This window comes from Perca fluviatilis, chromosome 9 (assembly GCF_010015445.1).
Source record: "Perca fluviatilis chromosome 9, GENO_Pfluv_1.0, whole genome shotgun sequence".
NCBI classification, from domain to species: Eukaryota; Metazoa; Chordata; class Actinopteri; order Perciformes; family Percidae; genus Perca; species Perca fluviatilis.
In genome coordinates, this window is record NC_053120.1 from 5316454 (window position 1) to 5332875 (window position 16422).

Sequence of the window (16422 nt, forward strand, 5' to 3'; positions counted from 1 at the left end):
ACTATGTGTAGATTGCGCCAGTTGATATTGCGATAACAATAATAATAAAAAAAAAACGATATATTGTGCAGCCCTACAGGGGAGTACAGTAGGGGGCTCAGAACACAGCCCTGGGGTGCTCCGGTGTTTAGGATGAGGGTGGAAGAGGTGTGTCCGCCCACCCTCACCACCTGGGGCCTGCCTGTCAGGAAGTCAAGCATCCACATGCACAGCAGGGTGTTTAATCCCAGGTCCTTGAGCTTTGTGACGAGCCTGGAGGGAACGATGGTGTGAAACGCCGAAGTGTAGTCAATGAAGAGCAATCTCACACAGCTAATAAATAAATTAGGCTAATAGCTCATTTATGAGTATCTTGCTGAGAGAAAGCAGTGGGGGGGGACTGGGAAGTGATTTCCAAGGCTCGTGATGACGAAAGGTCAAAGCTCTTTCTATTGTGAGACAGAGAGACGTGCAGATGTTTATTCAGCTTTCCCTTTTAAAGATTTCAACCTCCCCTCTGCCGTCGTGGACGGTCTTGACTAACGCAGCGTTCCCATCAGAGCCCCGTCAGCCTGTAACAAAACACCACCGTGTTTAATTTATTCAGGCTGAGCCGTTCTTCTGCTGTCCTGTCTGAGGAGGCTGACGCACACATTCAAATACACAGTGAGCACAATGCGCAGACAGGGCAGCACACAACCTGTCAGCATAATGCAGGAACACACACACACACACACACACACACACACACACACACACACACACACACACACACACACACACACACACACACACACACACACACACACACACACACACAGCTGTCATCTCAATGAACAGGCCTCGGGATCTTAATTTCCAGACCGGATTGTTGCTCAGTTCTGTTTTCTGTCTTTCTCTCAAAGCTGTCTTTAATTGCCTTTGTTTCGTCTTTCTCACAAACTTTCCTTTACTTGTCCATCTTTACTTTTTACAATATCTGTTATTATTTTTCACTGCTGCTCCTTATATTTACACTGTACTACACACTGTATTTATGTCCGTACTGTAACTATGTTCACACTGCATTGGAATAGAATTTGTACAATCCATTGTTTTAGAAACAATTATTTTAACTAATTGTTTTAGAAACAATTGTTTTAACTAATCCCTCCAGGCTCGTCACAAATTAAACTAAAATATATTATATCGATATTGTGATATGAGACTAGAGCAACTGCATGTAAACATTTTCATCTATTCTGGTTCTGATCTTTGTAGTGGACAAACGTTGACACACTGGTATTGTTTATACCAGATTATATAATTGATGCTACCTATTATCACCCCAAACCTCATTTGCTCCTTTATTGTTTGCTGATGTTCAGTGTGTCTGGACACACATGCGCTGAGCGGAGGTATCAGCCGGGCGGTTGTCCAGACGGCCGGCCAGCTGGCTGCAGGGCACTCGCAGTAACAGTAGACCAGCTCATTAAGCTGATGAATGAAGTCACACAAACAGGAGCTCTTTATCGCCGCTCCTTTATTACACAATGCAGATGATGGTCTCGCCTGGAACAACTGCCTGTGTGTGTCTGTCTGTCTGTCTGTCTGTCTGTCTGTCTGTCTGTCTGCGTGCATGCTTGTTTAACTATATTCATGGGGTCCAAAAACCGGGACTCCACTATACTTGTGGGGTCCTGACAGCTTTGTGGGACCAACATGCTGGACCCCACAAGTTTAAAGGGCTCTTTGAGGGTTAAGACTTTGTTGTAGGATTAGGAATATAATTAGGTCATGGTTAGGGTGAGGGTTAAGATTAGGCATTTAGTTGTGATGGTTAGGGTAAGGGGCTAGGGAATGCATTATGTCAATGACGGGTCCCCACAAAGATAGTGCCACGAACCTGTGTGTGATGCTTTTGCAATTGCATGTGTGACTTCAAAGACGTGTTGGTGGATGTGAGTTAGTGGTCTGGGTCCTGATCGATAGTTTTTAATTAAGCAACCAAACTGTAAATAAAAGGAGGAGGGTTCCATTAAAAAAAAATAAAATAAAAATGTTTACAACTCTCTGTGGACAAAGAGCTGGAAAGTAAAATAAAGGGCTGCTTGTTAAATCTGAATCCATATTCATGAAGCTGTGGAGAAGAAACGACCTGCGTGACAACTGTATTAAATAAATATAATGAGAGGCCACCAGGTTGAAACTTCACCCGCTGACTGCAGAGTGTATCACATATTTCTTCATAATAATCTTTATTCATATTGCCTTTTTATAAAAAGGTTAACAATAAAGGGGCTGGGAATGTGATGGCAAATTATCAGTTAATCTGCAGGTTATTTTAATTATGTCACGGCTTAAACACCACCCGGGGAAATCTTGATAGTATCGTTACGTCTAGGGCTTCAGAGTCAGCCCGTACATATGAAACTATAAAGCTAAGCGCTAGCCCGCCAGGCTAAAAGTAAGGATGAAAGGCCTACCTCTCATCCTGGGCTCAGGGAGCCGCTTTGCTCAGCCTTGATGCTCCGGTGACAGTTCATCTGTAGATATTTAAGATGCGGATAACGTTAAGGCTTTAAAGTGTTCATATTATGCTCATTTTCAGGTTCATAATTGTATTTAGAGGTTATATCAGAATAGGTTTACATGGTTTAATTTTCAAAAAACACCATATATTTGTTGTACTGCACATTGCTGCGGCTCCTCTTTTCACCCTGTGTGTTGAGCTCTCTGTTTTAGCTACAGAGTGAGACATCTCACTTCTGTTCCATCTTTGTTGGGAGTCGCACATGCTCAGTAGCTAGGTAAGGACTACTAGCCAGTCAGAAGCAGAGTATGAGGGTGTTCCCTGACAGTACCTAGGTAAGGACTACTAGCCAGTCAGAAGCAGTGTATGAGGGCGTTCCCTGACAGTACCTAGGTAAGGACTACTAGCCAGTCAGAAGCAGTGTATGAGGGCGTGCCCTGACAGTACCTAGGTAAGGACTACTAGCCAGTCAGAAGCAGAGTATGAGTGCCTGACAGTACCAACTACTAGCCAGTCAGAGCAGTGTATGAGGCGTTCCTGACAGTACCTAGGTAAGGACTACTAGCCAGTCAGAAGCAGTGTATGAGGGTGCCCTGACAGTACCTAGGTAAGGACTACTAGCCAGTCAGAAGCAGTGTATGAGGGCTGCCCTGACAGTACCTAGGTAAGGACTACTAGCCAGTCAGAAGCAGTGTATGAGGTGCCTGACAGTACCTTACTACGCTTAGGTTCCTGACAGTACCTAGGTAAGGACTACTAGCCAGTCAGAGCAGTGTATGGTGCCCTGACAGTACCTAGGTAAGGACTACTAGCCAGTCAGAAGCAGTGTATGAGGGCGTTCCCTGACAGTACCTAGGTAAGGACTACTAGCCAGTCAGAAGCAGTGTATGAGGGCGTGCCCTGACAGTACCTAGGTAAGGACTACTAGCCAGTCAGAAGCAGAGTATGAGGGCGTGCCCTGACAGTACCTAGGTAAGGACTACTAGCCAGTCAGAAGCAGAGTATGAGGGCGTGCCCTGACAGTAGCTAGGTAAGGACTACTAGCCAGTCAGAAGCAGAGTATGAGGGCGTTCCTTGGCCAACATGGTGTTTTACTTGCCCCGGGCCATCGGTCAACCCGTTAACGGTCCAATATGTAATAACTTTTCTGTAATAAATCCAAAAATTACCCCAATGCGTCATCAGATATTAAGGCTTATAGCCAAAAGGAAAAGGATTGTGCCGTGACATCTATAAAATATCAGAAAATAGTGTGTGTGTGTGTGTGTGTGTGGGGGTTCAGTTACAATAAGCGATGATGTCATACATTTTTTTTCCACGCCAACAGTTCAAAACCTGATAATATTAAGTTTTACTATCAACTAAGACGACGAAGAGCCACACATAATCACAATATAGACTCTGGATTGAGGAGAAGTGTGGCGTTTTTTTGCTTTAAAATTGACTTCAATCAATCCATTTTCCAAATATTTGTTTATTTTTCACTTCAATCAACTTATCGTTAATGTTAAGTTTATTTTTACAAAGTACTTTGCAGGCACAGACTAAAACAATCACAACATAAACACTGACAGGAGCATATAAGGCTCTGTGGTTGAGAGATATTAGATTCCATCCTCAGCCTTTACCAGGCACAGGCCACTTGTTTCCATATCGTCATGTTAGACTGAATGTTGCTCTGGAATGTGAAACGATAACATGCCGATGTAAAAAGTGTCCAGGGAAAACCCTCAAATGACTGTGTAAGTATGAGTGTGTGTGTGTGTGTGTGTGTGTGTGTGTGTGTGTGTGTGTGTGTGTGTGTGTGTGCCTTTGACCTACCATTTGACTTTACGAACCTTCAGTCAGTGCCCCGATAGTCTATATCCACGACGTTCCACTTCCCACTGCCCGTTTTTCTCCCATCCCAGGAAAGCCGTGTGGACTCGCCAGACCCTCGTCCGCAGCGCCGTGGAGGAAGGTCTGGCACTGCGAGACTAGTGCCCCGATAAATCGCTCTGTGTAATGTGGTGTCTTTACGAACCGAAACAGGTCCGAGCGCATTCACGTTGGGCCGTGTTTGGACTCATTATTTGCAGATTTAATTAAAAACTCAATGGATACATGGTGGTTTACATAAAGACAGCAGAAGGCCAGGGGACCGGGTCTCTTGTTTTGACAGGGCTCAACCAGCCTGACGCAGTCAGCTAAAAACAGACCTGCTGCTATCTGAGCGTTGAGCCATTCTGTGGGAGGTCAAAGAAACGAGACCTTTTTCTGTCTTTTTTTATGAGACTCAGAAAAGATTTATAAAAAAAATAAGAGACAGAAAATGCTGCTCTTGGCAGTTCTTCGTCATTGACAGGGACAGCCTTGGGCCACCGCTTTAATTAACCTCCAATACAGCAGAGACATAAAACAGAGCAGGACCAGGCTTGTGCTTTAATTAGTTGTGTGTGAAGAAGAAAACAGCCTTTCTTATCTCTCTCTCGTTAATCATCACTCTTTCTTCTGTTTTTTTCTACTCTGTGGTTTCTGGGCGCCTTGTGTTTCACAGTATCTCGTTCCGTGGCTTAAGATAAAAGTAACAGAATCCTTTGTTTAAGGCAGACAACATATTGTCCGTATTTATCAAGCTGTGAAAATGTGAAAAATACTTTATTTTACTGCCATTCCCAAATGCAAGTATAAGAGCTTGTTGCCATTTTTCTTCTAAATAAAGAACGTGTTGACATTCAAAAGGGCTCAGGAGGATTTTTAAGTTGGTTCAAAGCAGTGACGAGAGCAGAGCCTGACACTGTTCTTGCTTACACATTTTTTTTAGGCATAGCAGTGTTGGTCAGCCCACCATTTTGTTCCAGACTGAAATATCTCAACCGCTATTGGATGAAATATGTTGCAGGCACACGCAGACGCTTTGAGACGCTCTTAAAACTCCTTCACTTTGTTGTCAGTGAGAGTGGGTCAGATGATAAATGAGTTTTATTCTTCACTTCCACAGTAAGTTGTTTCTTTAGAGCAAGGGTCACCAACCTTTTTGAAACTGAGAGCTACTTCATGGGTATTGAGTCATCCGAAGGGCTACCAGTTTGATACACTCTTCTGAAATAACAAATGTGCTCAGTTTAATTAGTTTAATGTGATTATTAATGATTAATGATACTCATCTATGTGAAGACACTCATCATGTTAATGATTTCTCACAATAATTATAAACAATGACTTAACAAGGTGGGAAACGGATAATATCAATATTCAATTTTCATTTTTAGAACAGGCCTGAGGGCTCCTCATGTGGTCCTTGGGGGCTACCTGGTGCCCGCGGGCACCGTGTTGGTGACCCCTGCTTTAGAGCATTTCTTTTTTTGTTATCAAATTTTTATTGTTTTAACATCGTTTAAACATGACATATAACGACGAAGACAAACAATCAGCAATTACACCAGTACGAAATAAAAATGAATAAATCAATAATAATAAAAAAAAAGGGGCACTATATCAGTGGGATAACAAAAGATACAGAAAAATTATATAAAATAAATAAATAATAAACAAACCTACAGAACATATTTCAAAATATCAACATATACACAAATATTTTTAAGTACTACAGATTATTAGAATTGTTAAAAAATATCCTTAAACAAAAGGGGTATAATAATTAAACCGGTAGAGTAGAGCTGAGAGAAATCTACGACAGTTGAAATATGAATAATAATGAGGAAAGCATAAATGAACAAGATGAACAAGAACAATAAAAATAAAACAAAATGACCATAAAACCAGAGAAAGGGGGGGTATAAATTCAACTCAATCAACCCTTGAGTTTTTCCAATGTCTGGGCCCAGAGTCTAATGGTGTCCTCTCTTGCGCCATGAATGCGTGCAGTGGACAATTCGAGATACACCACGTCTATAAATGTGAGAACCCAATACTGCTTATTAAGAGAATGTGGAGGTTTCCATCTCGTTGCTACTATTTTCTTAGCGGCTGTCAAACCAGCTAAAAACACTTGTTTCTGAGTTTTGTTAAAGTGGATATCAGAAAGATCATCTAAAATAATAAACAGATGGGGACAAGGGGGGCCGAAACATTTAATAAAGTGGACAAACTTTCTTTAACCATATTCCAAAAGTAAGCAACCCCAGGGCATTCCCCTTTAGAGCATTTCTTTAAGGATTGGACGCGTGACGAGTGCAAAAGCAGCGCCGATCACCCGAGCAATTAAATGCGCGGCTTTGGCTCCACGATGGCTTCGTGCACCACTGTGCAACTCTCATAGGGATCAACGGGGCTCTGCCTGGAACACTGTATCCAGTTCCTATTATACATCCGTAGCGCGGCCCCAAACCATCAATGAATGTATCCGCTAACAAGTATTCGCAGCCTGATGTATCATAAAAACAAATCGGTGAGCCACAGTGTTGCCCAGGGTGACATGTCCTTTCATCACCATGAACACACACAGACACACACACACGCACACACACTGTAGTTCATTGTGACTCAATCAATGTTCTTGGAAAAGGGATTTGTTTCATCCTCGGACCTGGTGTGAATGTAAAGTGTTCAGGATGTTCTCACAGGTTGAGCATGTAGAGGTATTTCAGACCTCCTCAGCCCGGGCCTCTGTGCGTTTTCGGCCAGTTGAAGCGGCTGTCGGTCGACCCGGTCGGTCAGTAAGCTGGTGTCAGTCAGTCTCATTGTTGCTGTGTGAACATTCCTCCCTCTGGCCCCTTTTGGCCTTTGCTCTCATTAACACAGAGCCTCTGACCAGGAGCTGGGGGCCCCTGGCGGAGAGGGGAGGGGCCTCGCGCTGTTTCACCAACATTACTCAGGGTCTGGTTTCTCCTCACAAAGAGGGAGCGGATTCTGAACATACTGATCCGTGCATAGAAGCACAGTATGTTGAGTTCATGCGGTACAGTCACAGTACACGCATACATTAGGATTGGGAACCACCCGAGGCCCCACAATACGGTATTATCACAATTACTTATGTCACAATACGATATTATTGCAATTTTAAACATATTGCGATACTCTGCCTTTCCAACTACAAATGATGTGCCCAAAGGAAAACTTTGCCAGCATGTTTCATCTAAAAAGATAGATTTCATCTCACTTTAATTTTGTTGGATTAGGAATGGGACATCTAGTGGACTGAAAAAGCAATCACTTGTATTATTCTGTTACCAAATTAGGTACCAAATTTGCAATTTATAGAATAAATGATCGATACTTGGCGTCCGTTTATTGATACAGTATTGCCACAAGAATATCGTGATACTGTGCTGTATGATTTTTTTTCTTTTCTTTTCCAAGCCCTAGTGTTGGAGCCATTATGAAACTTTGTTGGTTTTTATAGCACGTTGGTTACATGAATATATACGCAGTGTTGTGTTTGATCACTGGTTGGAGCATTGTCAGTGGAAATGCATAAAGGTAATCAACAGCCAGAGGTACACAGGTGTGTGTGTGTGTGTGTGTGTGTGTGTGTGTGTGTGTGTGTGTGTGTGTGTGTGTGTGTGTGTGTGTGTGTGTGTGTGTGTGTGTGTGTGTGTGTGTGTGTGTGTGTGTGTGTGTGTGTGTAAGGGGAAAGCAAACAGCTTTCTTAGCGTGTCAGCGTGGCTGGTCACTGGTGTTGTTTGATTAGTGTTTAACTGGAAAGCAGAATTAAACTTACCTGAAAGAAAATGGACGAAACTGAAATATAGCTGTGCTACGGTGAGCAAGCCGTCATTAAATTAATGGGTCAACGCCAAGGCTTTAAATTAACTTTTTTGATCACCGGCCAACATGGCTAGTAGATTCTTAAACTTACCAATTGCCAATCTAATTCTCCACTAGCCACGTCTGTTGGTTTTTTTCCAAGTAATTTTACTACTTCATTTCAGCTCCTCTGGTTTGTTTTGCGCCGTTCTGTTCTGTTCGTTTCAGCGTAGCTCGTAATTGATACCACGCACGCTAGGCACGTAGCCGATGGTTGTACGACACGTCAGTGTTTCCTCTATGTTGATTTAGTAGTGGCGGCCCGCCATGGCAACGTTTCTGCCGCCACGGTATCAGAAATAGGGCAAACGCACAATGTGGTCGCGGTTGCCTTTTAACGGTGCCCTGCCACACGTATTTCATGACTTTGTGGTAATGTCTGAAGTTCTACCATGGACTCTGTAACATTTTTTTGTGGAAAAAATGCCTTGGTTACCTTGTTTCAAGCCATTCTAGCGTTGTATAGAAAGCCTACGGGAAGACTCAGCTCGATTTCTGCCAGTTCTCATTAATATTCAACAAGCTAAACTGTTTGAATCTGATTGGCTAACAGCTAGCCAGTGAGAGCCTGGCTGTCAGCATCCTTTACCCAGCGCAACTGCTCATGAATAGTAATGAGCTCAGGCAATATGATGTCAGACTGACCAGCTTTTGTAATTGGCCTGATTTCTCCTGATTTCTTTACAGTAGCTAGAGCTGACAGAGAAGGCCCTATATAGTTCCTCAAAAAATACATTTCAATCACAAATTAAAATATGCCTCATTGTGTGTGAATAGAGGTTCTACAAGCAGTGTTGCCAAAAAATAATTACGTTTCCAAGCCAAACACAAAAAACCCTCCCAAATTTCTCGGTGGAAAACTAATCTGGCAACAGTTCTGCAGCCGGCCGATTCAAACAGACGCAGAGTTATTTTCTTCATTCATCACCGGCCAAAATGGCTAGTGACTTTACAATTTTTCCCGCCAAAGTTCATTTTTACCCACATTCGGCGTGTTGATTTAAACCCGTGATGCCTGAATTTATTCACAATTATATAAAAGAATTTATTATGTGTGTTTCTGGCTCCAAGCTGATGCTAAATTAAGTTGAGATTGTTAATTTGTCTATAGCATATAGAATAGATATAAATTTAGGTATGATGCAAATTAGCGACAACAGGCATTCATGGTAAAATTCTTTACGAAATGGTAAAATTAATGAAACACATTTTCCCATCTCAGATATGTAGATTTTATTCATGTCACAAAGTAATTGACAAATAAATTAATCTTGACAACAGCAAGAAAGAAAACACTCTCCTACTCCCTAACATTGACAGTAGTCTTTTTAGGGTTAATTTCGCTTCCGTGAACCGGATGTAGTTCCCACTCCGATCGGTTCTACGAGAAACCAGTGCGTGCAAAAGGTTCCTAGGTATGTATCGAATGTAAAAAAAAAACGTCTGTATTCAATGTACAGACATTTATTTATTGGCAGCCCAGAAACACGCGTCTGAACAAGTTCCTTTTCTCGCACCGCGTTGGCCTACCGTAGGTCTGGTTAAAAGATCCTACACCTAGCATACGTGCTCCAGCAGGCAGACCCAGACCAGCTCCCTCTCTGCTGTAACTGTTAGAGAAGTGGTGCTGTTTTTCTTAGTTATTCCACCTATCTTTCCCTCCTCATTAACAAATCTCTCATCTCTTTGTGAGTCACCAGTACATGGCTCACTGTGGAGCGTAGGAGGACACCAACCACTCTGCCTTCTCTTACATCTCTGCCTCCGTTTCACTTTGTATCCGTTTTTTCCTCTCCTCATTCTGCCCTTCCTTTCCCTTTCTGTTTCTCCGTCTGTTTATTGCAGAGGAGGCTCCCCAGTTAAAAATAGTATCCTGGTTTTAACCAGAACACGCACCACCAGACTAATGAACAGTTCCTGGTCTTAGACCATCCAGACTCTAAATCTACACACATAACGACTCTGCAGCCCATATTTCACATTTTATTACATTTTATTATTGTTCTTACATACATTTACTTATCTGTGCAATATTATATTAGTATTACGATCTGTGCAATATATTTAGTATTTATCACAACCTACCTGCCCCTGTTTTACGATGAATGCTGGTTGTTGAATGAATGTTGTTTTTATGTTATACGAATGTATGCAATATAGTTTTTATTTGAGCTCAGAGGGGAGTGGCACTCGCAATTTAGTTGTCTTCATTGTAATATAATGACAATAAAGGTTTCTTCAAGATCTTCAAGTCTTGTGCACTTAACCAGTTCTGCAGCCATAGTAAAAACAAATAAACACAGACGGCATACACAAACAACAGATACTGTACAATACCATACAACAGACCGTACTATGGTCCTGATGGTGTATAAAACCCAACATGGTGTCATGCAATGCATTAGTTAAACATAACATAAATAAATTAAAAAAGAGAGATCACAAGTACAACAATTACAAGTCTCCATCGTCATGCAGGCCTGTTCTGCCTTTTTACTTGCGGCAATTTAGGAGCTTAATAGACACTGGGATTAATGAGTTTTTCAAATGGGTAAGTCTGCAGCGAGGAACTCTAAACTTCCTACCGGATGGCAGCAGCTCATATTCTGCGTACAGAACGTGAGACGTGTCGCTAACAATTATATTTGCTTGTCGCACCGAAGCCTGTTCATAAATACTTTGCATGGATAAGTGCTCTTTAACACCAATGATCTACCGTTATCTCTTCTTATCTTACCATAGGCTGTCAACCTGTCTTTACTAAGATGCAACGTTAAGGGCATAAAACTCTCATACAACTCTTCCTGGAATTAGTTCTGAAACAATTACTTCATCATATATCATATCTAGGCCTGTAATAACTCTCACAAAATTGTGATAAATGTCCATCACAACTTCAATCAAATTCAACTTTTTTGAACAGTCCAAAGGTCAATGATATTTGTATAACTTTAAAAGGCAGCAGTTGCAGTGTTTCTGCATGCTTTAGCCCACTTACTTCAAATCACAAATGCTCCATGTGACCAAATGTATGGGGATTCGCTGTCCAAATACTTTTGGACTTTTCGCATGGCTCTATTTCCCCCGATTTACGCTCCATAGTTTCAACGGGGAATCTTAATGCTGCAGCATACAGTCATATAAACTAGTGATGCACCGAAATGAAAATTTTTGGCCGAAACCGAAAACCGAAAAAAGAGGAAACCAAGACCGAAACCGAAACACCGAAAGAAATTAAGCCAATTATTAGTACCATTGCATTTATGGCTATGACTGTGTACTAACTTTACTAAAATCAAGGCATTGCAATTGTATAAATTAATATTAAAGTTTAATTAAAAAAATATCTAGCAGAAATATGGCTACAATCTGATAGTCACATACAGTATACAGTAGCCTAAGAACAGAATAGCTTACCTATTGTTATTATTATTATTATTATTATTATTATATTATTATTTATTGAGGCACTTTCTTGCAGGATTTCACTGAACATATCAGACAACGAGGGTGCATGCCCCTCATCTGGTGCAGCGAGACAAGTCTTTTTTCTGCGCTCTGATCTCCTGCGCGGGCGGCTGCTCCGTCTCCGTCTCCACGCGGGTTCTCCGCATCCATCGCTGGCCCTGGATCATTTCGTCGCCCTGCTTTATTTCCGCATCCAAGTAATGGTCTTCATAACGCGGATCAAGTACAGTCGCGATGAAGTGCAGAGGATCCGAACAGATCTCACTGAAACGTGTGCTGACAGACTCTAAGAGCGTACTTTTCATTGTTTTCACTCCGTGGTCCGTCTCAACCTCTTTGCTTAGGAGACGCTTTGCAGGTGGATCGGGTACTGACACACGTGCAGGTCGCGTTTTCTGTTTGCGTCATCACAACATTTTCGGCCGTATTGTTTCGGTGATAAAGGTATTTCGGCCGAAAACCGAAAATGCCCTTTTGGGCCATTTTCGGCCGAAAATTTTCGGTGGCCGAATATTCGGTGCATCCCTAATATAAACAAATGGTTTTCCCAACCCCAATCCAGCAGCAGGTTAACATCTGGTGGAAAGACTGAAACCTGAAGAGAGGAGGCTGTCAGAGCAGCACATCAATGCCCAACGATCCCATTTAGGTATTAATGTTTGTGTGTTGTCCCATTTGAGAAGATGGAGGCTGTATGTAAATGTTGAATAAGAAGAGACCTGCCTGCATTTGAATTCATCGTGTTGAATAAGTAATCATTTAAAGCCTCTGATCAGGGCACTCATGATTAATTCATCCAAACACAATAATAAAACATGAACCACAGATTGCTCTGTGTGTTTGTGTGTTTGTGCGTGTGTGTGTGTGTGTGTGTGTGTGGGGTGTGAACACACCCTCTTGTTTTGAGCGAGTGAGGCTGAGGCAGTGGACACAGTGCAGAGGAGGGAGGGAGGGAGGGAAGGGGAGGCGGAGCGTGTAGTCCCTCCATTCATTGTGAGCAAAGTCTCTGTCTCCTGCTCACGCTTCCACACAGAGAGGGAGAGAGAGAGAGGGAAGAATGGGGGAGGAGTCACAGCATGTGAGCATACTGACACATCAGAGAGAGAGCAAAGAAAGCAACAACAGAAGAGACAGAGACATTTGACGAGTAGGAGGAGAGGAAGGAAGGGATCTGCTCCGAGGCCACATCTGCACTTCTCTCAGCGGGCGGACAAACCTGCCGCGGTCCTCCTCTTGCATTGTAACCCTCAGCTGTGCCGGATCTCCTCCTTCCTGCAGCCTTTTGGAACAACGCCAAAGACTAAGAGACGCAGGAGAGGACGCAGAAAAGGACGCCGGAGATGAAGAGATGACTAGTGTGTGTGTCTGACAGGCTTGCATGTGGAGGCGTCTGTGTGTGTGTGTGTGTGTGTGTGTGTGTGTGTGTGTGTGTGTGTGTGTGTGTGAGTCACTGAGCTCCTGCCGGCTTTAACCAGATGGAATCTGGCCCGGCCGGTTGGCATTGAGATGGATGCGAGGTGCCTCTGCGCTCAGTTGACCGCTGCTAGCAAACAAACAGCCTCTTGTTTTCTGTCTACTCTCTCTGTGCCCAGGCCAGTCCAGCGGCTATAAGCGTGGGCAGTCTGCGTTATTGTTTTTTTGTGATTCCCTTTTCCCTCTTTTTTTTTTTTTTTTTTTTTTTTTTCTTGTCCCCCAAACAGAAAAAGTAATTGAGAGATTGAGAGAACACCTGCCTTCTTTTCTAAACTCTGTGGGCTCACTCATAAATCCACACACTCCTTACTGACGCCTCTGTTGAAAGAAAATCTTAAAAGCCGGCTCCCTGCGCGTGTTTTTTAGCAGCGATTTCGGGACAGCTCGGCTAAGCCAGAGGGCTGCAAGCTGGTGCCTTCCCTGTTTATGTTTTGCCTCCCTTTAGTCCTCTTCTTCCTCCCTCTATCCATCCCCTAAGGCCCCATTGTCATCATTAATTTCGGTTGCGAGTCGCCCATGAATAATGGAGGCGGTGGAGTCGCCTCTGGACTAGTGCCTTAAGTGGGAGGCGGACAGAAAAGGAGAGGACAAGAAGAACAGAGGGTTAGAAAACAGAGGAGAAGAGCCGAGCGCCAGAGAGTACTCTCTTTACCTCTGTGCGAGAGCGAGGCGGAGGGGTGTGTCCAGCGCCGAACGGATGAATGGGAGAGCAGCTGACGGAGGCTGAGCTCAGGAACAAACACGTGCTCTGACGAAGAAAGAGAGGAGAGGACGGTCCACAGTCGCTTGCATCCAGACCGCACCTTCCTCAACAACCCGCTGGAATCAACAAAAGAGATCCAGGAAGGAAAAACAGAGCAGTGATGCTCTGATCCAGAGCCCAAAACGAACAAGACTACCACTTTCCCTGCCTTTTCCTGTCTGCAGTGTCTTCTTGTTTGTCTTTTTTGAACATTTGTTGGAGCAACTCAGAGCTCGCTAGATGGAATGTCCCTGAAGCCTTGGGCTTTACATTTTTGACCCACTTTTAATTAGAAACGCTCTCCTTTTGACACCAGTTGTCTTTTGAAGAGTGAACAGGAATGGTCTTCAAAGAACCAAACCAGAGCCGCTCATTAGAGGAAAAATAGCACGGCTTGTAGAGATTTTTAACAGCACTGGAAAATGAGCAGAGGGGACAGTTTTGAAAAGAGGTCTCTCCGATAAAGGAGAACTTGCTTGGCATCTATTGTTTTTGGATGACATGACCTTTTTGTTGACAGTTGTTGGACAAAGAAAGGTGGAGATTACAATGTAACTCCCTCCGTGTGGACAGATTTCCTGGAAAGTGCCTGAACTTTGTAGCTTTCTAAAAAGAAAACCCCCCAAAAAGGAAAAGATAACTAAGCTCACGGAAGCATGGATGACTCGAGTATTTTGAGGCGCAGGGGACTTCAGGTAAGAACCGGTTTGTTACTCAAGAGTGCAACTCAGGATTCCTCTGTAGTTCACAGGCATCAAAGGTCTCAATTTGAGAATTGGACTTGCAGAGATTGATTGGGTTAAAGGAAAGAATGTCGGAAGGAAAACACATTCTGCCCTTTTGCTCACTAAGAGTTCTGTACACACGTTGAGATTTTTTGATACAGCTTCGCTGTTCAAACGCACACTTAAACTCTATCACATGTCAAGCTGGTATTAGGAAAGGCAGCATACACACACACACACATATACAAACAGTTAATGTGGAATGATAACTGAACTGATGAAGGAGCAGGCGCAGGACACGAGCATGTCATTACACACCAATCTGTGTATATGTGTGTGTGTGTGTGTGTGTGTGTGTGTGTGTGTGTGTGAGAGTGAGACACACAGCATCTCACCAGACCTATCCAGTTTCTCTCTGGTGGTAATCAGTTAATGACGCCAGAGCCCAGTGAGCAACAACAAGCCGTCACGTATAGAAGCACACAAAAATATAGCCTATCAGTGCTTTACAACTTTAGAAATGCATTCTTTTGGCTCTTTATCTTAATATTGTTGGACATTTTAGATGAATAGGTTGTTCCCACCTTTGAGTCATGTAATGGTTCACAATCAGAGTGGTATGTATATCGACTTAAAGAGCATCTTAAGACCTTGTTTTAGCTTGAACACATCACCACGCATATTCAAAATATGCATTCAAATCTAGATCTAAGTCATAAGTCATTTATTTAGCAAAAATGGCAAGCAAATGCTTGTTCCAGCTTCTCAAAAGGGGAGATTTGCAGCTTGTACAGAGAACATCTTTGGCATTTGGACTGATATTAGGACAAAACAACAGACATAAAGATGTGGCCTTGGACGTTGGAAACTTGTCAAGGGCATTTAACAATTCCATGTCATTTTTTACACCTAAGCATCACTAAAATATTGATTTGTCTAATAAATAATCTGATTTATAGAATGAAACACTTAAACTATGCTTGTTACAATTGATCTGAGACTCTTAAGTTCTAATGTATTAGTGATCGAACCTACAACAAGGTAACAAAAATCCGTAATATCAAGCAAACACGGTGCCAACTTGGATTCAGTAGCTTCAGTATTTAAAAGCATGTTTCCATTAGCCTGGTTGACACCAGACTCTTCTCAGCTGTAACTGAGAGTGGGTCTGGGCAAGGTTAACTCGCAGCTCATTTCCAAAGGGGCGTCACCAACAGCACGCAAATGCCTCTGGGCGCCATTGGCTAGTCCTTCAACCAATCAGACCAACGGTCCGGGTGACGTAGCAGCGACAGCGGCATCAACGGGATACTGCGCTTCGGTGGCCGCCATGTTGAATGTAAACAAACAGCTGCTCGCCGTCGCTGCGCTATCGTCATCGTGTAAAGCCCGCCTCAGCGGTTGTGATTGGTATAGAGCCCGCCTCAACGGTTGTGATTGGTATAGAGCCCGCCTCAACGGTTGTGATTGGTATAGAGCCCGCCTCAACGGTTGTGATTGGTGTAAAGCCCCCCGTTCGCGATTGGTGTAGCCCAACGGTTGTGATTGGTGTAAGCCAGCCTCAACGGTTGTGATTGGGTAGAGCCCGCCCAACGGTTGTGATTGGTGTACACCAACGGTTGTGATTGTGTAGAGCCCACCAACGGTTGTGATTGGTGTAAAGCCGCCTCAACGGTTGTGATTGGTGTAAAGCCCGCCTCAACGGTTGTGATTGGTGTAAAGCCCGCCTCAACGGTTGTGATTGGTGTAAAGCCCGCCTCAACGGTTGTGAT

The 16422-nt window shown here is 43.2% G+C and overlaps 1 protein-coding gene across 5 annotated transcripts in view; it reads left to right on the forward strand.

The window, feature by feature from the left end:
- The window catches only part of mast2 (microtubule associated serine/threonine kinase 2), a 275716-nt gene that overhangs the window by 105284 nt on the left and 154010 nt on the right, over positions 1–16422 (forward strand). Inside the window, exon 1 of one of the 5 annotated variants that reach the window (XM_039812505.1) lies at positions 13387–14620. The exons of the other annotated variants lie outside the window; for them this stretch is intronic. Coding sequence (XP_039668439.1) covers positions 14582–14620 — 39 coding nt within the window. The 5' untranslated portion in view covers positions 13387–14581. Of the gene's footprint in view, positions 1–13386; positions 14621–16422 lie in introns of those variants that run through there. 5 annotated transcript variants of the gene reach the window in all.